At 47.4% G+C, this 24,257-nt stretch overlaps 2 protein-coding genes across 11 annotated transcripts in view; one reads left to right on the plus strand and one right to left on the minus strand.

The window, feature by feature from the left end:
- Positions 1–3,558: 3,558 nt before the first annotated feature.
- LETM2 (leucine zipper and EF-hand containing transmembrane protein 2) lies at positions 3,559–9,843 on the minus strand. Its single transcript, XM_031602193.2, has 10 exons — positions 9,635–9,843; positions 8,750–9,173; positions 8,449–8,592; positions 8,166–8,300; positions 7,806–8,009; positions 7,134–7,253; positions 6,466–6,570; positions 6,242–6,328; positions 5,740–5,814; positions 3,559–5,174 (listed from the first exon to the last, which is right to left on the minus strand). The coding sequence occupies exons 1-10, from the start codon at positions 9,691–9,693 to the stop codon at positions 5,124–5,126; spliced, it is 1,404 nt and encodes a 467-aa protein (XP_031458053.2). The 5' UTR covers positions 9,694–9,843; the 3' UTR covers positions 3,559–5,123.
- Positions 9,844–9,993: 150 nt separating this feature from the next.
- The window catches only part of NSD3 (nuclear receptor binding SET domain protein 3), a 36,986-nt gene continuing 22,722 nt past the window's right edge, over positions 9,994–24,257 (plus strand). For 2 of the 10 annotated variants that reach the window (XM_031602194.2, XM_031602198.2), the window contains exons 1-7: positions 12,755–12,915; positions 19,405–20,129; positions 20,667–20,735; positions 21,072–21,231; positions 21,670–21,824; positions 22,496–22,999; positions 23,801–23,933. In XM_031602194.2, coding sequence (XP_031458054.2) covers positions 19,449–20,129; positions 20,667–20,735; positions 21,072–21,231; positions 21,670–21,824; positions 22,496–22,999; positions 23,801–23,933 — 1,702 coding nt within the window. In that variant the 5' untranslated portion in view covers positions 12,755–12,915; positions 19,405–19,448. Of the gene's footprint in view, positions 10,033–12,754; positions 12,916–13,238; positions 13,313–13,375; positions 16,960–17,275; positions 17,353–17,878; positions 17,915–19,404; positions 20,130–20,666; positions 20,736–21,071; positions 21,232–21,669; positions 21,825–22,495; positions 23,000–23,800; positions 23,934–24,257 lie in introns of those variants that run through there. The other 8 variants (XM_090125674.1, XM_090125675.1, XM_090125676.1 and 5 more) reach the window with 8 other exon arrangements.

Consider the following 24,257-nt stretch of genomic DNA (forward strand, 5'->3'; position numbering starts at 1 on the left):
TGCTCTCCCTGGGAGCAGTTTGGCAAAGGGAGCTTTGCAGCGCGTGTTTACATCATCAGAAAGTGCTGCTATCACCATCTTCTGCTCATTTCCCGGGGTGAGCGGGAGGGCAATTAAATATGATAATAAGCAGAGCAACTCAAAGCCTTGCAGGGAAGGTGCTGCTGGGCTGGGAGGGGGGGAAACACGGATGGATCCTCAAAGGGAGATACTGTCTGCTGCAAGCACATGGGATGGGGAGCCCCAGCCCTCAACTTTGGGCTCCTGCAGAAATCTTTGTCCTCTCCTTTTCCTTTTTCTCTCCTTTTAAAGCCCTCCGGCTGCACAGGACCCAGACAACCTCCTGGCCTTGGCCCAGGTTCTGCCTGAGCTCTGCTTTGTCTCGTTGCCAGACACCAACACACCGTGTTTGTAATTCCACCTCCATGCAGGTTTAAGGGGTGGCAGTGGGGATGCTCTCCCCCTCCCCTCCATCCCCCCCCAGCAGCCAAACCCAGCCGTGCTCTCAGCTGTACATCACCTCCCTGTCAGCTTACACAGCAGACACTTCTGGGCTGTGGTTTCATCCAAACAAAACATCACTTTTGCCCCAGGTTGGCTGCAATAACTTCACTCCTGTGTGCACTGCCACTGTGCAGAGCAATCCCACAGCCCCACATCATGGACTGATGCTGGGATGTGCCAAAATCCCGACCTGTGGGTACAGGAAGAACATCCCTGAGCATCCCGTGGTCCTCCTGCATCCCAGTGTGAGGATGCACAGAGCTGGGATGGATCCAGGACAGCCCCAGGACCCTTCTGTCTACACCCCATAATTTTCCCATTCCCCTCCCCATGAGGTTTGTTTCTCCAGCCCGTGTTCTACATTATTTTAAGCTGGTGTAAGGCTCGCTCGTCTTTGTTACAAATTTATAACAGAGACAGAAAGCCTGCTAGGAATGTAATGCTCTAATACAGGAGGCCATAAATCTCAGCCTTTGTTGTGCTTGGGCCTCACTAAATCACTGCTTTTCCCTCTGAATATTAATCTGCTCTAAAAGTGCTGAGCCGTGCATCTTTCCCAAATGGCTTTTAGGGGAAAGGCTGATGTAAGGGCCGTGGCACAGCCCCATAGGGACACGGGGAGCAGGAATTGGTGCTGCAGGGATGGGGGGAGCGGGGCAGGGGGGATGCAGGGTGCAAGGATTGGTGCTGGAGTGGCTCAGGACCGGGAGCATCACCAGCCACGTGCCATAGCAGCACCAGCATGGAGATGTCCAGGGTAGGACAAAAGCCATCAGATGGGCTCCTGGAAGCCAAAGGGAGGGATGAAAGGTGTTTGGCACTGGTGCAGCTGGAAAAGCTCTCCCCACGCCAAAGCACACACAGCCTTGGAGCTCTGCGCCATTTAATTTGCCCGATGTTGCAGAACAGAATGCAGTAATTTATGGGGCTCTGCTTAGTTTGTTTCCTCCTTGCTCTCAGTGCAGCACGGCAGTGCATTTCCCCTGGTTTGCTCCTGCAGTGCTGCGGGGCTCCATCCCACAGGAGCTCTGTGGGGTCAGAGAGCAGCAGGTTTGGGGTATGGATGCAGGTTTGGGGCTTGGCTGCAGGTTTGAGGAATGACTGCAGGTCTGGGATATGACTGCAGGTTTGGGGTATGGCTGCAGGTTTGGGGTTTGGCTGCAGATTTGGGGTTTGGCTGCAGGTTTGGGGTATGGCTGCAGGTTTGGGGTTTGGCTGCAGGTTTGGGGTATGGCTGCAGGTCTGGGATATGACAGCAGGTCTGGGGTATGGCTGCAGGTTTGGGGTACGGCTGCAGGTTTGGGGTATGGCTGCAGGTTTGGGATATGGCTGCAGGTCTGGGGTATGGCTGCAGGTTTGGGGCTTGGCTGCAGGTCTGGGGTATGGCTGCAGGTCTGGGGTACGGCTGCAGGTTTGGGGTATGGCTGCAGGTTTGAGGTATGGCTGCAGGTCTGGGATATGACAGCAGGTTTGGGGTATGGCTGCATGTTTGAGGTATGGCTGCAGGTTTGGGGCTTGGCTGCAGGTCTGGGGTATGGCTGCAGATTTGGGGTATGGCTGCAGGTTTGGGGTATGGCTGCAGGTTTGCAGTATGGCTGCAGGTTTGGGGTATGGCTGCAGGTTTGGGATATGGCTGCAGGTTTGGGGTATGGCTGCAGGTTTGGGGTATGGCTGCAGGTTTGAGGAATGACTGCAGGTCTGGGATATGACAGCAGGTTTGGGGTATGGCTGCAGGTTTGGGGTATGGCTGCAGGTCTGGGGTATGACAGCAGGTTTGGGATATGGCTGCAGGTCTGGGGTATGGCTGCAGGTTTGAGGAATGACTGCAGGTCTGGGATATGACAGCAGGTTTGGGGTATGGCTGCAGGTTTGGGGTATGGCTGCAGGTTTGCAGTATGGCTGCAGGTTTGCAGTATGGCTGCAGGTTTGGGGTATGGCTGCAGGTTTGGGGTTTGGCTGCAGGTTTGGGGTATGGCTGCAGGTTTGGGGTATGACAGCAGGTCTGGTATATGGCTGCAGGTTTGGGATATGGCTGCAGGTTTGGGGTACGGCTGCAGGTTTGGGGTTTGGCTGCAAGTCTGGGGTATGGCTGCAGGTTTGGGGTATGGCTGCAGGTCTGGGGTACGGCTGCAGGTTTGGGGTACGGCTGCAGGTTTGGGGTATGGCTGCAGATTTGGGGTATGGCTGCAGGTTTGGGGTATGGCTGCAGGTTTGGGATATGGCTGCAGGTCTGGGGTACGGCTGCAAGTTTGAGGAATGACTGCAGGTCTGGGATATGACAGCAGGTCTGGGGTATGGCTGCAGGTTTGGGGTATGGATGCAGATTTGGGATATGGCTGCAGGTTTGGGGTATGGCTGCAGATTTGGGGTATGGCTGCAGGTCTGGGATATGGCTGCAGATTTGGGGTATGGCTGCAGGTTTGGGGTTTGGCTGCAGGTTTGAGGAATGACTGCAGGTCTGGGATATGACAGCAGGTCTGGGATATGACAGCAGGTTTGGGGTATGACAGCAGGTTTGGGGTATGACAGCAGGTCTGGGTTCTGCCAGAGGGTTTGTTCTGAGCAGTGCAGGAAGCACAAGGCTGCCCATGGATCAGCCCTGACCTGGACATGTTGCTCAGCAGCACAGAGCTGCACCCACCCAGGCGTTTCAATGGGTTCAGACTGCAGGATGCAACTGCTCCCATTATCCTGTCTTAGGTGGGACTGGCTGTTCTCCTCAGCTGTATTTAAAGACTATCAAAGCAGCAGTCTTTTCCAGGAACATCACCCATTTGTGGGAATTAAGACTATTATTTCAGACATTTTCTACCCACCTCTTGCACTGAAACCCCCCCAACAATTTGCAGTTCATTCCAGGTTCTTCCTGCACCCTGAAAGCTCTGCAAAGCTCTGCTCTGCCCTGTGCTGAGCAGGGACACCTATGGGAGCAGCACACCTGGGCAGCATCCCATAAACCCTGGGTGATGAGCAGAAGGGCACAGTGCTGTGGAGCCCATTGGAGCTGCCAGCCCTGCTCTGTGCTGCAGGGAATGCAGGCTGAAAAGCACTGCAGGCAGGCATAGTGCTGCCCAGGTGCAGCCTGCAGTGCAAACACTGCAGCACAAACACTGCAGTGTGCTGCTGCCTGCTGGCTGGGAGTGGCTGTGCTGCTGTCCTGAGGTGCAAAGCTCCAGAACTGCACCAGCAGATGCTTCACTGGTTTGCATTGTAGGGAAAAGGTTGGCTGAGATTTGGGTGTGCCTGGTGAGCAGTAATTTCTGTGCTGCCCCTTTGTAATAGGAAAAAACATCCCCTGATGATAGTAATGTAAACTATTGACTGCTGGCAAAGAGTGGGAGCTCGGGGCAGGGAGCAGAGCTGGAAGAAGTCATCAATATTAATGGTATTTTTGCATGTATGTGTTACTGTGGGACAGGGATCAATTCCCTCATATTGCATTAGGATCTGCTGAGCTACTCCTCCTATGGAGGCTGTTCCTGAGCTGCAGCTGCTCTGCATATAGAGGTCTCTGCTCCTTCTCCTGTGGTTGTGCTCCTGGGAAGTGCATGCATGCCTTTTTCTGCCCTTTGAATGGACACAATTAAATACAGACATCCAGGATTGCACATTGGTTTTATTGCCACGGCAGAGGTGCAGGTACAGAGCTAAGCTTGCAGAAGACAGCTATCATTGTACTGCATTCTGATTCTGTATTGCTAATAAGAGCCCAAAGTCACATGTTTAAAGTGCTGATAATGCCCCGACCTTGAGATGACTGAATTTTTTTTGTCTGACTGTTCTAAAAGTTGTCTGACCTCTAAAAAAGACACAGCACCAAGTCTAGCTTTAATCTTACAGTCAGTAAAAATATCTACAGTCCATAAAATAATTTCTAAATATTTACATACACCAAAAATTAACAAATGTTAAAAACACCGTTTCAGTATCCTCCTGTAGAGCCTACCACAAACCAGCAGCTGAGACTGGAGTGTATGAAGAATCATTTTTAAAAAGTCTGAGGGCAGCTGCTATGACGTAGTGCTGAGCTGGAGAAGGTTTTAACCAAGTCTCAGCTTGTGAAATACGTGGCTCTGCAGGTTGTTGCCTCACAAGACCCAGAGGGATGCTGAATAATGCACATCTCTGTCTCCCATGGCAGTGTCAAGCAGCTGGGCTGCCCCTGTCAACCTTCAGCAGCAGGACAAAATGGGAGGCATGGATGTGTGGCTGGGTCCTGCAGAGGATTCTAAACTGCAGAACAGGTTGTACTGGACTTCCAGACTAGTTCATTCTGCACCTGGACCCCTGTGAAAATAAAAAGCTGTCTTTCCTAATATTTAGGAGCACAAATACCTGTTCAGTAAGTAACAGCAGAGACAGCAGTATAAATATTATCATATTTACAACATAAGTTAAAATGGTGGGGGTAGGGGTTCAGTACAAAAAGAAGCTGGTGCTATTCTTGTAGCTGTAGCATGTCTGACTGCTAGTAAGATTGAGACAGAGGGAGAGGGCCCCTTAGGACTACTGACACCTCTTTGTAAAGCAGTCTGCAGGACAGTCACTCTTTCCTTTTAAGGAGGTGCAGAGATGAAAGCTCTTTTCTTCCAGTGTTGACTGTCCTTGCTGGCTTCAGGCTAGACTCCATTGGCACCAGCCTTGCTGCTCTGAGATGCCTCCAGTTTAGTCTGAGTGTAAAAGTTGCAGATTTTAGGCAGTACCAATACAAAGGCTTCTTAAAATACAACAACATTTGACTGAGATCAAAGTTCTTCAGGGTAAAGGAGCATTTTACTGTCAATATAGCTCAGCCTGGACACCCAAACTTGCCTGAAGTGGACATCCTAAATCAAGATGTAAGCAGCTGTATTGCAAACTATTATTCACAGAAAGGAAAGGGTAAAGGAAAAAGCAAGTTACTGTACATACATATACATATTTAAAGATACAGAAAGGCACTTAACACTGCACTGTTTCTGACAGAAGATGAGTTTATCCAAGTGTTTTAAAGCAGACTGCTAGGGAAAAGTACAAAGGGCACAGTGACAGCTCCCTCCAGTTTGCCTGGAGTCTGCCTCAATAACATGTTGTGTTGTGTTCAACAGCCCTCAGTGCAGCTCTGCTCCACAATTTTTCCAGTCACCACTGAGCTTAACATTCAGAACATCCTGTAGCACAAATTTCCACAGCTGGACTACAAGCTGTGTGACAAACAAGCTACTTTAGAAAGCCTAAACATTCTGAAAAGCTTACCTCTTGTTGGAGTGGTTTAACTGGCACCTCTGAGACTGGTAATTTCTCTGTTGGCCGAGGTACAAACTCTTCATTCTTTGAGGAAAAAGATAACTTTAAGGTCACAGAACCCTCTTGGAAAACAAAGCTCTAGCTAGACCCCATACATTCCCCTTCCTTGTCAGAACAAGGCTGTTCCCTGCAAGGCATCTTTGTGAAACCTATGCTATTTCCATCATTTCTCCTACACTATTTAGTAGGGTTATTGTGAAATAACTCCAGCTGCTGACACCATATCCTCCCTTAGTTTTCTGTTGCTGCTTTTATCAGATTGGACTAATACAAGGAATTCCCCTCAGCCTTGTGTTGAGAGCCACAGGCTCTGGCTTTGTAACCCTGGATGCATTGATACTTTTTGTCCTGGACAGTTCAGCCCATGTTTGCTGGGACAGCTGAAAAGAAGTCACCTTCAACTAAATGAACCTGAGTTGAAGCTCACTTTGTGTTTTTGCTATTTTCTGACCTTTCTTCCCTGTGCAATGGGGGCAGGATCCACCAGGGTCTCCTGATCTTCAGGAATGGATGTCATCACTTCCTCAGTTTCACCTATCTAAGGAAGAATACAGAAGCTCAGTACAGGCAGAATTTCAGTTCACTTGGAGGATGGAAAAACAGGATTCACGTCACAATGCTTCACTTGTGTAATGGTTCAACCATTAACCTGAGAGCTTTATTCAAATAGCTCACCTTATTTTCTGGAAGAGATTGTGGCTTTACATCTATTAAGTACAAGGCACGTGAGAGCAGGAGCAGAGAAGGTGGAACATTCTCTTTTAAGTGCAGATCTAGCCACTGGGAAAAGAAAATTGGCTGCAAGTCAATGCTTATTTAGCAGTCTTTGTACTTACAAGATATTAGAGCTATCTTGAGTTTGGCTAAGGAAGTTTTAAGCTACCACAATGAGAAGAGAGAGTTTTTATGACCTTGGAGTACCTATGGAATGGACACTAGAGAGGAAGTTTCCTCTTTCCTTTGTATTTCCTTGTGTTTCCTTCCTTCCTTTGTATTTCAGATAAGCTGTAGATCATTCAGTACCTACAGCAGTATCTGTAATCTGTTTGAATGTTTGTAAGACACTGGTGTTAGCACTACTAGAAGTTCTGGCTATTTCAGAAGCTTAAAACAATTTTCCCCCCATCCCAGTCTTTATTTTGCTTCCAACCAGCCACCCACAGCTCTTTGCTCCACAAAATAACATGAGTATTTCATGCTTTAGATCTCAGCTATGCAATCAGGATCCATTTAAAAACACTTGTAGGAACTCTAAGAGAAATCTGATTCTATTCCACGTGAACATTGTGCAGCATTCTGTCCCAGGATAAACCTTACTGAATAACTAAACAGGAGTCACTCACCTGTCTGAGCTGTTCCTTCAGCTGCTCCTCTGAGAGACCCAACGACCGCATTCCTCTGGCTCTGCATGCACTCTGCAGTTCAGACACACTTAAGCCATTGACTCCTTCCTTGGCAATCATCTGAAATGAAACGTTCCTATCTAGGCATACAGTAAGCCAAAACTTGATAAGCTTGAGGCTAAATAAATGTCTGTTTAGATAAGTGTGCATAAAGTCATAGCTAGGCAGAGACAAGACAGTACTGACTTTCTGACTAATGCATTCTGTCCTTGAAAAATGACAGTATCCATCCAGCTACAGAGGAAAAATGCTGGTCCAGATTTTTTTTTAAGTATGGAGAATTTCACTTTTATATGCAATCCTACAGGTGGCCCTGAGGACTGTGAAGACTGCATGCTTTAAAGCTGAACTCACAGTTAGTCAGATATGTACTTTTGAAGTGGTCATTTTTTTCTAGGAAGAGTCTTTCTGCTCTTTCCTCTAAATCCCAGTAGGATTAACACCATTTCGAATTACAGTTCCTATAGAATCATAAGATGTAGGCTAGAAGTGGCTTCTAGAGATCCCCAGTCCAACCTCCTATTCAAAACACAGTTAGGCTAAAAGTTGCTTTACACAGTTTGGATTTTTCCATTCCTCCAAAGCTGTACATCTATGCTGATTTCAACTTACTTCATCATCTGTCTTGATAGTCCTGAGCCTCAGCAGAAGCTGAAAGCGGAGCAGATTGTTGGTGCCAATGGGCTGCAGCTCAAGCAATTTGCAAAGTGCTACCAACTGTGGCCGTTCCAGGTGTTCCAGGGTCAGCTCATCCTCAAAGAGCTTGGAAAAGCTCACAATCTCTTGGGTGCTGGGTTTGTGGCCAGTGTGACGAATCTTTAATTAAAAATAAAATAAAATGCCAGTCAAATTAAAACAGAATCCCACCTTCTGAATCCTTCTGCCCCTCTAAAGAATCCCTTTCTGTTTCTCACGCTGGCATTCCAGCCTCTCACTGGAAACAGAATGATAGAATTAAAAGGCACATTTTACCTGGTGCACATAGGAAGAGAACTGTTTTCCTTGTCCTGTATCTGCTTTGTTCCTTCTGGCCATCTCTGCAATGGTCTCTTGCAAGAACTTTGCTAATTCCAGCTTTGCATTTAATTTCTTTTTCTGCTTTTCTTCCTTCATTTAAGAAATAAAGCATAATTAGAACTTCCACTTGAAAATCAAAAGGGAGAGGGGGTTGTAGGACAAAGATAAAATAAAACTTTTTGTGCTGTTGTACAGATGTCCTAACTAGACTGCTGGAATCTCTGAGAACAACACAAACCTTTTTTGACTCTGTCTCAAACGTCGAGGGCAGCATTTCAGGAAAGAGTTTCAAGAACACTGGTAACAGAAACTCCATAAAGGGAACAATGATAAACACCAGGAAGGGAACCAGCCGGAAAAGATCTGCACAGGTCCTCAGCAACTGCATAAAGAAGAGAACAGCAGAAGCTATTGTTCAGCTGGAGAAAAAAAAAAGAACCCAAAGAAGCATGGAAACCACACGGTTAAATGTCTGTAGCTACACAAAGCCTCTGAATACACCATTTTAGCAAGCTGTTGTTTGTATGTCTGGCACTTACCCTTCTTCTCTCTCTCCTAGTGAGAACCTGACCATGCAGCAGCCTCCACACCATCCTGGCAGCAACCTTAGTATCAATCCAGAGCAAGTGGAACCCGTTGTAATAATGCTTCAGTTCACAGACAATTTTTTGGTGCCAGGATTTTTTCCCTACGGGGTTTTCTGTGCCTCGTGCTGCTGTTGGGCTGGGTGCAGCACCTGGGGTGGGTGCAGGCTGCTCCTGGGGCTCCCGGAACACACAGGTGGATGTGTGGAACCATTGCACAACTTCAGCTGCAGGGTGAGGCAGGCAAAGGTCTGGCTGTGGGTGGCGCAGGCGTTGTGAGGGGTGTCCACAAGTCTGGTTTAAGTGCAAATCCACCAGTTGAACCAAAGCAATCGCTGGAGAGCACGGAGAGATGGAGTGCAGGAGCAGCTGGGAGCCTCTGGAAGCAGAGAGGTGGTTAAGAAAAGCACGGTGCTGTGTGGCTAAGCTGCTTGAGCACCAATTTGAGTGTTTGGTGCCACAGCCTGTGAAAATAACCTCACGGCTGCCTCAATGCCTGCAGCTCCGAGCACTGAGCAGCAGGTAAAGCACCGAAAATCTCATGGCAACAACTTTAATTCGGGGGGAGGGCAACGTGAGGCTTCTCAATGCACCCAGGAGAGCTTCCACGGACTGCCAGGAAAACCTGAGCACGCAGGGCAGAGCCGGGTGCCCTCTGTCCCCCTGTGCCCTCTGTTCCCCGGTGCTGAGGGGGCTGCTGAGGCCGGCTGGGTTCTCACAGGAGCTCTGAGCCCCCGCCGTGCGCTGTGGCAGCTGCAGAACCCAGCAAATGAACTCAGCCCTGTGATCCCCCGGTACCGATGCTCCATCCCCGCGGGGTCCAATGCACGCACGCCTTACCTGGGCCTCAGCCTGGGCCTGGCCAGCGCCAGCAGCGCGCTCCAGCTGCGCAGTGCCATGATGCGGTGCCCCCGCCGGCCCCGCTCCCCGCCGGGCGTCCGGCTTCGGTCCGCCGGGGCGGTCCCATCGCACCCTGCTCCCGACGCTCTAGCCCTGCAAGCGGAGCTCTATGGTTCCCTCCGCGTCGCGCCATAGCGTCGCGTCACAACCTTTACGGCGGGAACCAATCAAAACGCAGGACACAACAGCGGAAGGGCGGGGGCGGGGCATGACCCGAGGTGACCCTGGAAACGGCATCTCATTGGCTGCGAGGGCAGTGGCGGTAAGGCTTAAGGGGCGGGCCTTAGCGTGTGACGTCACATGCGTGACGGTGGCGGGAAGTCGTGAGGTGAGGTGAGGTACGGCGCTGGTGGGCGCGAAGGGCTGCGGCCTGCCGCCTTCCCCCAGCCTTGAGTCGCCCTGCAGGCGATCTCGCAACTGGGGCAGAGCCGTGAGATCGTGCCTTTTGATGTCCTCACTTGCAGCAGGCGGGAGGCAGCGCCGGGTTCCTCACACGCCTTCAGGGCTGAGAGGAGGTTTGTGTGGAGCTGTGATGTGCTGGGGGTGCCAGCAGGCCCTGAGTGATGCCGTGTCAGCCTCACAAAGCATTCTGAACGAGGAACAGGTTTTTCTGATGGGGGCTAAGGCAGGTGAATGGTGTTTAAGATGAAAAATTGGGAAGGCTGGGTAAGAGGCACAACAGGGTGTGCAGCAGGGCTCTCATTTATTGCCTCAGTGTTGCCCGTTGATTGAAAAGCACGTTGTCCAAAGGGGCTGGCCTTCAGCTCCTTTAAACTTTGGGGCTGAAAGCTCTCTACCATTATTCCACGTTCTGTACTACTGTCAAAACCACTCCTGCACTGTTAGTGCCACGTAGCAGTGCAGTTTGGATCCTGATTGTGATTTAAGCATCATAAGAGAAGCGTTCAGGACTTCTTTCTGTGTGAAGGAGGGTTGGGTGCTCCTGTTTTTAAGGAGAGCCATGCAGGCCTGCTCCCACGCTTAGGAGCTCTATGTGTGATTTGAGGCACGGCTCCTGGAAGCAATTACCCGGCTTTATTTAAAGCAGGGCATTCTTCAGGGAGAGCGCAGCACCTCTTTGATTGCAGAAGATCATTGTTTTCTCTCTGGGTTATTGCAAATCATGGCGTTGTGTGGCATAGGAGGAATGCTGGGCCTGGTGCTGATGGAACTGCAGTTTGGTGTTGGTCTGAGCTGCTCAAAAAGGAGCCCTGTGAGCAGGAGTGCAGTGTTTGGGGGGAGGCAAAGCCCAGAGAGCCCTAAGGGCTGGAGGGGAGCAAAGAGCTCTTCAAAGCATTGTGCTGAGGTGATGGCAGGGGTTGCTGGGTACAGTCAGTGCAGGCTGAACGGCGATCTTGATAAGCATCTCTAATTACTTGTGAGTGCATGTTCTTCTCCCAGCAGCTGTTTGTACCTTCCTTGTAGTCCCTGCACAGAGAATGAGTAAAGAATGTGTGCTTAAGCAACAGTTCTGTGTTCACAGCTTTTAATCATTTCTTCTGCTAGCGGGCAGGGGTTATCATCTGCTTGCTAACTTTTGTTTTCACCTCGATTGTAAGGAGTTAAAACTTGCTCTAGCCCTACGTGTAGTTTCTTATCCATCAGATCATTTCAAAACAATAGTGAAAACTGTCAGGAAGAGGAAGAAATAGTGTGAAAGAAGGCAGGACTGGAGAAAAATGAAGGAAAACAGGAATTCTTGTCAGTGTGTTGCCTAGTTGTCAAAAGGATGCAGAAAAAATATGTTCTCATCCCTGACTACCTCAGCTGCAAGAAATCAGTCCCTCCCCAGTAATAGTAACCAATTTGAGCTGCAACATTTCGAGAAGACTTGAGAGAGGGCCTTTTTTAGGTCACCTCCATTTCTGATGGTTTATTGCATTTAAGAAGGAGCAGAATTGCCTTTTAAGTTCACTTTATTACAGCAATTTTCCCCTTCCCCCACCCCCAAGCACAAGAGAGAAGCACCTCATTACTGTGGGCGCTGGGCCTCAGGGTCTGGGCAGTGCTGTGAGTTTGGGAATCATTGCTCAGTCTTTGTTCAGTGACTCGTGAAGCTCTTCTCTCTTCAGTTTCCTCTTTCATGTTGGATCATGTCTCTCTTGCTACCCAATGCATTGTGTTTTACTGTCTGATATTTTTCCTCTGCTAACAGACGTTGGACTATCTTTCCATCTTGTTTACTTTCTGTTCCCTTGTGCTTTTTTTACTTTCTATTTTTTTGCATGCTGCTTTTTTTTTTTTTTGTGCTGCAGGAAAGATTTATTGTGCATAGTTGGGTTGTGTTTTCTTCCACGGAAAAAAAAAAGATTTTGGGGGTTGTGGAGGAAGGGAATTAATTGCAAGCATTTCAGTGCTTAATTTTTCAGCCAAATTAGGATTAGGAGCTGTTGAAGATGATGGCTTTTTCTTTCTCCATCCAACCCACACGCCAGACCTCAGGAGATCAACCCAGAATCGTGAAGGCACGCTGGAATCTCCCCAGCAGAACTGGTGTTTGTTTCCCAGGCCTCGTTACCATCCAGTAATAGTAATTAAATGCATCTCAGCTGCTGTGCTGGTTTCGTAACAGCAGCACAGATGAGTGGCACGATGGGCTGCCGTGCTTCTAGGCGGGCTGGTGGCGAGTGTGCCCTCACAGAGAGCAGGCTGCTGTTTGGTTGCACGGTTTGCACACGGGCACAGAGCGAGCCGCGGTTGGATTGCACGGTTTGCACGAGCCGGCTGCTGTTGAATCGATCGGGCTGACGCTCGCATGGAACGCAGCGGCAGGACTACAACCCCCATGATGCTTTGCGGCGGGCGCCGCCCGAGCGGCCAATGGGGCGCAGAGGGGCGGTGGCGACGCGCGCATGCGCGGAGGCGCCGGCCGGTGGTGGGGGGGGGAGGAGGCGGAGGGCGCGGAGCGGGGCCGGGACGCGGGCCCAGCGGCACGGAGCGCCGCCTTCCCCCGCCGCCAGCGGTCGCCCGCGCCCGCCCGCGCCCCGCCGAGCGCCTCCCCTTGGCCGCCGCGCCGGCCGGGAGCGGGCGGTGGGGGGGCGGGCGGCCTCCCGGGGCGGAGCCCGGCGCCAGCGGCGGGGGCGCGGAAATCGAGGCCGGGGCTCCGTCGGGCCTGCCGTGCGGGAGGAGGCGGGCGGGCCTCCGCCGCCCCCGCCGCCGGCCTTTGTCTCCGCTGGGCTCGGAGGACGCGGCGGGGGCAGTTAGAATGGAACAGATTGAAGGTGAGGGAGGCGGGGGCGGCCGAGCCGTTCGTCCGGGCTTTTAAAGGGTCCGCGGCCGCCATGTTTGCTGCTGCCGGCGCTGCGGCGCGGCCCCGGGGCGGGAGGGGACGGGAGGCGGTGGGCGGTGGACGCGGGGCCCGGCTGCACCGCGCGCTGCCGCCCCCGAGCGGCGCCGGGTTCGAGGCTGGGGTCGGGCCTTACCCGGAGATCCGGGCCCTGCGCTGCTCTCCGGCCCGGCCGTGCTTCCCGGGAGCTGTCAGGGCGGCTTGAAGGTCTTCGGTAGAGATCTCAGCGATAACTTCGTTCCTTGTGTGCCGAACCAGAGACAGCGTGCGATCACAGCTGTAGGAAAAGGTTGTAGTCCGTCCTGGTGCCCGTTCCCGTCTTCCTGTGGCTGGTAGGGATGCATGGAGTGTTGTGGTGGTTTGATACGTTGATGTTTTTAAAGAGCTGCTCGAAAGGAGGTCGTTCCAGCAAGCAGGCGTGTATGCTGTGTGAGCTCAGGGCTGGGAGTGCTGATCAGGAGTGCATCTTTTGGTTCGATACAACTGTTGTGCATTTCTCAGTTCTGCAGCTTTGCCTCACTTTGAAGCGGTACACATGAGATGCGTTACAGCTATTGTGTTGGCTTTGTTGTGTGACACGTCACTGTTGTTACAATATTTGGAACTGACAAGGGTCTGACTTTGTGAACAACAGCTTTTGAGCCTCCTCAAAGAACAAAAGAGTTTTCTCCATGTTCTCATTTCAACCCCGAGGCTCCCGAAACCAAATGAGTACACTAAACTCAGCTTTTTTATTTCAGTACATAGGATTTTTACTGCTGCCCTCTGAGTTGCTTCTTTCCATTTCCTCATGAGAAACTTGTTAAGAGCTGCTTTATCAAAACCATATGACAGAGATGACTGTTTCTTCTGGCACTTAGAGCCCTTAGAAAGGTACGCAGGGAAGTGATCAGCCTTACCACACGCTTTAAAGCACTGAGACAAGTTTGTCAAGAGGCCTCTGATTCACCATTTAGTCTCTGCTGGCACAGGCCCACTGAAGGCAGGAGGAATCCCCAGGCTGCAGTTCTCTTTGCTAATGAATCTGCATGCAGCTGAAAGCTGGGCCTTGTCCTGATGGATAGAAGTAAAAGTTTACACCTGTGGTTTTTAGGGTGTTCAGAACAAAGTGGGACAAAGCAGACTACAGATAAAGGATGCAGAAATGTGACTAGTCATTTTACTTCTGCCTGTAATTCGTATCGTTTGAACGCTGCAGGAGAGTATTTTGAAAGGAGGTGTGGAAATGTGACAGAATTCATCTTTCATCGCTTAAACCCAATGACCTGGTCTGTTTCAGCCCAGCAGCTGTGTTTGTAAACATAGCAGTGAGCATGTGCTGGGGTGGCTGCTGCATGGAGCTTTGAGAGGAGCAGTGCCAGCACAGCGCAGATGCAGGCACGCACTGGAATGGAACAGTGCAGAAAATGAGAGTGAATGCGTGTGGTGACTCAGGTAATTAAGGGGCTGTAGGACACGAGCAGATCTGAGAATCTCTCTGATTATATCTGTGTAGAGAGGAGCTGGATTGTTGCAGGCTTGGTTGTGCAGACAGCCTGAAACTTCTGCTTTCAAGGCTGTGACAGAAAGCCCAGCTCAGGCTGACGAGGCAGTGGCACGTAGGGCTGACTCAAAGTGCTGCTTGTGGTTGTCAATGAGCCAGCAGGACAGCTTCTGTTCTCAGAGCAGACACTCCACATCTCTGTGTAGTGCCCAGTCTTTAATGCCTCAAATTCAACCACCCCTGAACCAGTTGTAGGCAGGGTTATCCACACGGTGCTTGTCAACAAAGAGTGGTAACCTTAATTCAAAAAGGATTTAAGGAAACTGTTGAAAGTATTTGCATGCCATGCTGTTTTTCTTATCGGTGCATGCAGCTCCCACTTATTGCTGTAGTGACAGCCAGCCTTGGGTCAGCAGGCCTCTTCTGCTCCAAGCAGGGCTCATTAGCAGGTGCCTGCTGCCTCTCCTTGGTTTGGTGGCACAGGGAAATGTCCTTGTGTCCAACTTGTGGCTCACTGTGGTTGGCTGAGACCCCTTCATTTGGAGGTAGTCCTCCTTAGGGCTGCTTTGGTTGCTGATAGGTAGCAGTGGGACTTTCTGATGCTTGGAGAGTTTCATTTGTGTGCTGCATACTGACTGTATCTTTTCTCACTTGTTTTCGAGCTCTTTCTGATTGAGCAATAATACAGTGGGTAGATGCATGTCTGTGTGTTTTGTAGATAAGTCCACAAGTTGCTGTGTTTTATACAAACCTGCAGAACTCTTTTTGGAAGGTTGAAAAACTTCCTTGAGTAATAAATAAATGTGATCAGCAGCATTCAGAACGGTTTAGTAATGTGAGATGGCAGCTATTCTCCAGCATAGTAGCAGCATCCGAGAACTTTGTAGTACCTTGTTTTCTGAGGAAATGCAAAATGTTCATCACAGAAACAGCTTTAGCTTGCTGTGCTTGTTGATGGAACACTGAGCTCAGAGGGACTCCCAGTGTCAGCCCATGACTGCAGAGCTGCTGCTGGAATGTGTGCAGCGGAGCTTTCTGAGCAGCTCTCAGTGGATGGGCAGTGAAACACACAGTGCTGGTATAAGGAAGTGTATTGTAGGAGCTGTGCAGGGCTGACCCACTTCACCTTGCAGTGAGACCTTTATTTTGTTTACTTTTTTTCCTCAGATTCTTTGCATTCTGACTCTCCTGCAGGCAACATGAAAGCACTTACATGAGCAGTGCCTGTGTGTAGTCTGCATTTGTGAACAGTCTGCAGTTCCCTTATCAGTGACAGGTCCTGTTTTCCCTCTTGCTGGGAAAGGACACATGGGAGGAGCTGGTAGTGTGGTTCTGGGGAGCAAACTCTTGTTGTCTCATTGGTAAATTAAGTTGCAGTGTTGAAGGTATCTTTGTTTCCAAATTCTTTTCCAGGACTACTAAAAAGTATCCACATCATATTTGAATTGCTTGAAATAATTATGTTGTTTTCTTATCTTTTGGCCCATTTCCAGTGTTGTATCAGGGCGATATCTATTGCAGGTTGTACTTAGAAGCTAAGTGGGGCATCTGATAATTTAATAGTTGTGCCAGTGAGAAAAACATATGCTTTGCTGTGAGCTCAATGCATAGAACTGCAGATTGGCTTCTCTTGTGTTTTTAGGCAGTGCTCTGTTGAGAACGGCTGGGTTTGGCTCTCCTGAGCACGTTGGTGGTATTCATAACAGTGGTATGTTCTTTGCATTGCAGCCTTTGAGTGACTTCTACTTAGTAATCCTTTCTGAGGGTTAAATTCTGATTCTGACGTGTTTCGGTTTCGTTGTGTTGTTATCAGTGGCTGCAGGTTTGCTCTGACAGTCAGCGCTTCAGTGGGCAGCTCACAAATGAGCAGGCTGATAGAGAGATGTGGAAAGGAAGAAGGATGGGAAAAGCTGGGTGTGTTATGATGATGACAGAACAGGACCGGGGAGGAGGAAGGTCTTGGTGTTGTAAGTTTTGCAGGAGGAGAAGAACTGTTTGGGCTTTAAGGCTTGAGAGGAGTAGCTGTCTTAGCTTCTGCAGCCTGCACAGAATGAAGCAGGTGTAGAAATTGTCCCCATTGAGAAACATGGACTGGAATCAAAGTCTGTTTTTATGCAGGTGAGCTCCAGAAAAGCAGTACTTAAAGAAAAAAAAAGAGTTTATATGTATATATTTACTGACTCCTCCTAAATCCAATTGAAGTGGTGTTTTGAAGTTTGCTAAACCACAAGTTTTTTTTGATGTAACAAGATAAAGTGCACTGATAGCCTCCCCTGCACACACCCCGTCCAATTTGTGCCTGTGGAGGCTGGTCACAGCTTTGGGACCTGTTCCAGCCTTAAATGTCCTGTGAAGGATGATACAGGGGGCTCCTCCCTGCACCATGGGCAGACTTTGACCTGGAGGGCTCTGTGTGCAGGAGATAAGGGCCAGGCACTGTCCTGCAGGTTTTGAATTCTGTTAGTGTTGCATCTGGGTCTCGTTCCCACCACTCAGGTGAGATGGCTTTAACAAAACGTTAGCAGGGAGCTTCTGCTTCTCAATGCAAACTGCAGTTGTGCTGCTGTACCTTATGTCAGCCCTTCTGAGCAAAGCAAGCTGTCCTGGCAGCAGCATTCCTTGGCTGTGTGTGGGTAAGGGCTCCTGCTGGCTGTGTTGATCAGGTATTGCATCACTGCCTAGTTCTGGTGTGGTCGTGGCTGAAATGCTGCATAGCATGGCTTGGTTTGTAGCCCATCGTTTAAAGTGTGGAAGATCTTACAAGAAAAGGCAGAGTTGCCAGTGTAATGAGAACAGTCTTCTTATTTAACAGGTAAGGAGTAGGGCAGTGTTGCTGATTTGAAGACAAAAAGGCTGGTGAGGTTTTCTGGTTCTGATGATGTTGGCCAGGTGAGTATTAGTTGTGCAGGGAGATCCTTCTTTGTTTTTCCCTCTTTATTCCATGGCATATTTGCTGCTTAGTGGAGCTGTGCTGTGTGCTGAGACGAGCAGCATTCTTTGGCAGCAGACATTGTAAGGACAAAGGACTTGCACCAGGGAAAGTGTCCTCTAAAGGCAGTGGGATACTTTCTCAAGGAAGAAATGCAGAGTGTTACTGCTAGTTTATAATTTCTATTATCCAGCAGAACCCAGAACATCTCAAGTTTTCATTCTTAGTCTGACTTAGGAGCAGCAAAAGATAAAGCATAATTATGCTGACATAAACCACGGTGTGTTTTTGGTGAAGCACAGCATACTGAATGGTGTCCTGTTTGATATTCTGGTCCTCAGTTCTAAACTCGATGGGTGATTGTACTTCTGGAGTGTTTGGATAGCAGACAGTGAATTAGATTTTCTTTAAAATGAAAACAAAACTTGAAAATGAATTGATTCTAAACTTTCTTAAATCGTTTCTGCTTTGTCTCTGTTTATCCAGCAGTGGATGTGCCTGATGACTGAAGCACAGTCGCAGGTTTGTAAGATGAGTTGTTGGGTTTTTGACGTATTTAAAAAGAAAGAAATTGATTCTGATTTTAGTAACGAAAAAAGCCTAGGGTGAAATTTCTTCCTAGTGGGAGAAATCTGTTGTTTGCTTTTCGGTTTGGCAGATGTAAAGGAGCAATTAATTTGTAGATAGTACAAACAGTTCCACTTCCTCTTCCTAGAATGGGTGGTGGTGGTTTGAGGCTGGCTGACCCTGATAGGCAGTGCTTCTCACCACGTGTGTCCCTCCCATCAGCAGCAGCACTTCTTGTTGGCTTTTGTGGCTGATATGCAGGGAGCAGCTGGGGAAAAAGATGGTTATACTGCCTTGAGATTTAAAAGTTGCTGCAATTAGCAAATTTTGCTGTATGGCATTGTGCTATTGGGTTGTTTCTCTAAATCACTTAACTATGGGGACAAGTGTGCCTGTGGTTGATAGCACTGTGGGCAGCAAGGATGAACACAAATGTGAGTATCATTCAAGGACAAAGCTGACAAAATAACAAAATTCTGATCAAGTCCTTTTGCTGTTGCAACATCAGGGTTTTGAAATGCATTGTGAAGGTAAGAATTTAATGTGGGGGTTAGGGGAGTATATGCAGATTGTAATGATGAGAAGTGGGTTGTGTTAGTGTCACTTCAAACCCTGACCAGAAGGGCATAGTAACCCTCCTTTGTGCCTGTACAGGGGTAGGATAAATAACACAGAGCTGTATTTACTTTGGAAGGGCTAAACTGACCTTGCAAATCTGTATTTCTTAGCTGTAGTTGGGGTCACTGTTCCTTTTTCCTTCTTGAACACAAATTATTAAAACAAAACTACTTTGAGAATTTTCAGAATCAAACCTTTTTAGTGTTAGAACCCCACATGTTTGTTGTTAGGAAAATAACCCTCCCCAAGCAAGCTCTTCTCTGCCCTTCTGTTGAGAGGAGGGGTGGGGAGGGCCGTCCTGAGGCTGTCACATCATCTGAAGTGGTTCTCCCAGTGGCTCCCAGCATAGAGAGAATTTGTGGCTCTGGTCCCCAGTTGCCTGACAGGCTGCTTGTGGCCCCACGTTGCTGCTGTTGTTTCTCTGTTGACTGGGGGATCCTTGTGGATGAAAGCACATCAGAGCAATGCTTCCTGGTGCCACGTTAGGGAGGCTGAAGGGATGCTCTGAATTTTAGCACTGTTTTTCTGACTTTGGAACTGTTGGGCTCATAATCTTCTTGGAGTTTGTAGGTGCTTATCTTGATTCCTGAAATGTATTGGGGGGGAAAAAGGAAGTGGATGTCTCAAATAAAAAGGTTCTGCAGCAATGTGTAAATAGGTTTTAATTTTTTTTTTTCACATTCTGTAATACCAGTCTTCTTTAAATGCATGAGCGGAGAGGGGGGAATCGGTCATTAGATTTGCTTTCTCTCAACATTTTAATTTCCTCAGTTATCTTTTTTTTTCTTTTTTTACACTGACTGAACTCCTTTTTCCCCTGACTCTAGGCCCTATGAGAAAAAGGGAAAGCTAAGGATGCTGGAGCAGAACAATGGATTTCTCTTTCTCTTTCATGCAAGGGATCATGGGAAACACAATTCAGCAACCACCTCAGCTCATTGACTCAGCCAACATCCGCCAGGAGGATGCCTTTGATGCCAGCAGTGACATTGCTGAAGATGGTGGACAGACACCATATGAAGCTGCCCTACAGCAAGGCTTTCAATACCCAACACCCACGGCAGAGGATCTGCCCCCCATTGCTAATGGCTACCCAGCCACCATCAATATGTACGAACCTCAAGCCAAATTCCAGACGTACAGTCAATATCCCAATGGTTCTGCCAATGGTTTTGGTACAGTTAGGAACTTTAGTCCCCCAGAATATTACCACATGGAAAACTCGAATGCGAGGCCGCATGAAGTTCTGGAAAAGCCTTCCCCTCCACAGCCACCCCAACCACCACCTTCAGTTTCCCAGACGGTGATTCCAAAGAAGACTGGCTCACCAGAAATCAAACTAAAAATAACCAAAACTATCCAGAACGGCAGGGAATTGTTTGAGTCCTCTCTTTGTGGGGACCTTTTAAATGAAGTACAAGCGAGTGAGTATGCTAAGGCAAAACATGAAGGGAGAAAAGAGAAAAGGAAAAAAAGTAGCAAGCATGACTCTTCCCGATCGGAAGAGCGCAAGTCGCACAAAATTCCAAAATTAGAACCAGAGGAACAAAATGTAAGTGTGATAATAGCTTCAACCATCTGTATGCCTGGTATTGTTGGTGGAGTATGCTTCTTCAGCAGTGTTTTTTCCTCTCTTCTGGGTATATATGTAGTTAGACATAAGTTTGATGATTTTCTTGTTGTATTTTTAACGTGATGTTGGTAATGCAGTCTTTGCAAATAACCAACATGCAGTGGGACTTGTCACATTAGTGTGGATATCCTTCATCAATCCTTCCCTGCTTCTCTGAGGCTGCACACTGGTTAAGGTGGAAGGTTATTTGGGTTTACTATCTGAATGTTTTTCTATTGCTTGTTACAGCAGAACCTTGTTCTTTGTAGGGGTGGGGAGGATATTTTCTGTGGTGCTACTTTGAAGTTGGAATAAGGAATTATCATACTTGTTCTTTTGGGCTTGTGGTTGCTTTTCTCCTTGCTATGTATTTTTTTTCTGTTTGTTTTCATTAATGTGCTTGTTTTGGTTTTACTGTCCCCTTATGCTGTTTGGGTTTATTTTCCTTTTTTCCTTTTCATTGTTCCCATTTCCCAGAGACCAAATGAGAGGCTTAGCATGCTGTCTGAAAGGCCAAGAGAAGATGCAGTGTTGGAGGAAGCCCCGGTTAGTACATGTACTCATTAACACTTTCTGGTTTGTCACTGTTTTTCTACCAATTATATGCCATGGGTTCTTTAGTTTGTCAGATAAATAAGCTGCCATTTCCTTGAAATACTTCTTAGTCACTGTTGTGTCAAAATGTCTCTTTTGCCATATTTATTGTCTTATTTTCTCCTAAAAGCAACATTCTTAATCAACTTACAGAGGAGACATTTATTTTTGATTTTTGTTGTGGTTTTTTTGGTTTAGGATTGCTGGTGGTTTTTTTCACTGTTGTGTGTCTTGTTTTATCAGTGACTGTGTAAATCCAAGCTGTTAAGTTTGTCTTGTTCTCTCTAGGTGCAGCAGTTCTTGCCTTCTCTTCCAACACAAGTCAGCCATGACATCAAGTTTCAGGTTGGCGATCTGGTTTGGTCCAAGGTGGGAACATACCCATGGTGGCCTTGCATGGTTTCATGTGATCCACAGCTTGATGTTCATACCAAAATCAATACGAGAGGTAAGGGAGGAAGGTCACTGCCAGAATCAGGTGTCTCTGGTTGTTTCTGCATTAAAAAAAATCTCATCTTTCAATTTCCTTTGTGGGATTGAGTCTGCTGGTGTGTGTGCTAAACAGGACTATTACTGTAATGCATAAAAGTAGTGCTTTTAAAATTACCTCTGCAAATGAGCCTATGCAAACTAGGTGTGAGCACTTTTCTGAAGTCAGCATGTTTATGAGAAGACATCTGGTAAGTCTGAGAACATCCATTGTGGGCAGGGTGCATTTATCTTCCCATCCTGAACAACTCTGAGTCTAGGCCTGTCTTATTTCTGAACTTTCTAAACTAACCTTGGTATTTCCAACTGCAGCGGTTGAACGGTGTGGAGGAGGAAAGTGTAAACTAAACCAGAAGAGGCATTCATAAAACTGCTTACTAGAATTTTTCAATTTCAGGTGCCCGTGAATACCATGTTCAGTTTTTTAGCAACCAGCCAGAACGGGCGTGGGTGCACGAGAAGCGAGTTCGGGAGTACAAAGGACACAAACAATATGAGCAGTTATTGGCAGAGGCTGCTAAGCAAGCCAGCAACCATTCTGAGAAACAGAAGGTATGATGAACACCAATTGTGGAGAAGGGGTATCTGCAGTGCCTGTGAAAGTGAAACTCGTGGGGGCAGTTCTGAAACAGTGGTGCTTTGTTGTGTAAAGGGTTGTCTGCATTTCTCTGGCAGAAATGTTACTCGTGGAGGTAACTAAAATGTTACCATGCTCCTTCTTTTCAACTGAGGAGCTTGATAGCTTAACTTTGTTCCTTGTGACAGCTGTCATCCTGGGTGAGGAAATGACTTTACATTTTTGTCAGAATATTAAATAAAAGTAGTATCTGTGTGTTCAGTTTTAACCGCTTTTCTGTGTAGACAGAGAACTTAAGTCAGTGTTTATGCTAATCAAAATACTTTTGTGGAAGGAGAAGGATTTGTATGGAAAAATTTGGAGGATTTAAAATGTAGATAAATTAGATTTCATCTTATAACAGAGTTGTGGACTTTGAATGCTGTCTGCTCTTGTCTTTCCTGAGTTTATAGTTCAGGACAGACACTTTCAGTGGTGATGGTCATTCAATCCAACCACTGTCTGCTCATATTCCGAGCACAGGGTTCGCTGTCTACTTTTCAAACTTACCCTGTAAATGGAAAGCAAACTTATATCTGTTGCCTTAGAGATGTAAGGACCCTCAGGATGCTTCAGTGTAATCAGCTGCTTGTCTTTGTTCCTTAAGATTCGCAAACCAAGGCCACAAAGAGAGCGTGCTCAGTGGGATATTGGTATTGCCCACGCTGAGAAAGCATTGAAAATGACTCGGGAAGAAAGGATAGAACAATACACCTTCATTTATATAGACAAAGAACCAGAGGAGGTTTTGTCAAAAGCCAAAAAGACGGCTGCTTCTAAATCAGAGACCAAGAAGAACCGGCGTCCGAAGCCAGCATTGAACACCCAGCCAGAGCATGGCAATGTGATAACAGGATCACCTTCCAGTGCAGAGCTGCGAAGGCAGAGCCAACGGAGGCAGTCGAGTGCGGAAGAGGAGGAGCCACCACCTGTGAAAATTGCATGGAAAACAGCTGCAGCTAGAAAATCCTTACCAGCTTCGATAACCATGCACAACTTGGATCTTCAAAAATGTAACATGTCTCCGGTTGTTAAAATTGAACAGGTTTTTGCTCTTCAAAATGCTGCTGGGGATGGAAAACTCATCGATCAGTTTGTTTATTCCACTAAGGTATGTACTTTGTGTAGTGACTCCTTTTTTCCTAAGTTATTCCAAGTTTATCTTATTGTGGAGCTTAAACCAGCATCCGCTATACTTTCACAGTGTGCATTTCTTTGGTTGGAGAGATTAAATCTAACATAAGACAGGATGCTCCAACAAAATTCTGTTGTATTCAACTTTTAATTTCAGTGCAGCCCAAAGCCTCTGGCAGTGATTGTATTGACTGCTGGCCAAGAAGCTCCCTGCAGATGGTCACATACTTGCTGATGAGATGTTCAAAATACTGAAGCTGTTTAATTCTAGTTGAAATAACAGAGCAATTCTCTGAAAATCTAAAAAATCAGTTTATTTGGGGAAAACAGATAAAATTACAAAAGTGTTAATAAAGTATTGAAAACTAATTATTACATTTTGCATAACAGACTTCTAAAATGAGTTCTGCCTCCTAGCTTCCTTCAGGTGCACAGCAGCTTCTCGCAGTCAGTGTAAGGAAAAGGTTTAGGACTATTTCTCTGCCTCCTCCTTCTGCCTCTCTACCTGGAGAGTATTTATTTCATCCTAAGCATTATAGAGAAGGTAATGTTTAGAAAAGTCGCTGGATTTTTTTTTTTTGTTATATATAAGGGGAGATGGAGAGGGATGGAAAGTTTTGCAAAGAAGCAGTTCAGTAGTATAGATCACTTATATGTGTTGCATTGAAGGTTTCTGTTCTGACTGAAGATAGATTAATATGCCTGGAAGCCATAATACATTTAAGTAGGCTGACAAAATCTTTTTGTATTGTGTTGTTGGTTTGTTTTTTTTCCTAAGGGAGTTGGTAACAAAGCAGAAATAAGTGTCAAAGGACAAGAGAAGCTTAATTCTGCATCCAATCAGAGAAATGAAAAAGCAACGTGTAATGTGCAAAACGCATCCTCTCCTGAAACAACTTCTGGATCAGCAGGTAGGCAAAGTGCAGGGGCTTTGAATTTTAACAGGGGCATTTAAATTCACGTGTGAAAACTGGCATTTTCTTGTTGGATAAGAATGATTTTAACCATCTTTCCATTTACATTATAGCTCTACCAAACATGGCTAGTACAGCACAGGATGAGCCCAGATGTTTGAGGAGCATAGGATGTCTTTCTGGTGCACTTTAGCTGGTTAAGCCTCTGAACTTTCAGCACTTGGAGCTTGCAGTATCCAAGTCAAATTATTAGAAGGCTAGGTGCCTTGTGGGGAGCAGATGGCAAGTTGTTTTAGAAGACAGGACAGCATAGTAGGCATG

The sequence above is a fragment of the Phasianus colchicus genome, chromosome 27, assembly GCF_987193195.1.
Source record: "Phasianus colchicus chromosome 27, bPhaCol1.hap1.1, whole genome shotgun sequence".
Taxonomy (NCBI): Eukaryota; Metazoa; Chordata; class Aves; order Galliformes; family Phasianidae; genus Phasianus; species Phasianus colchicus.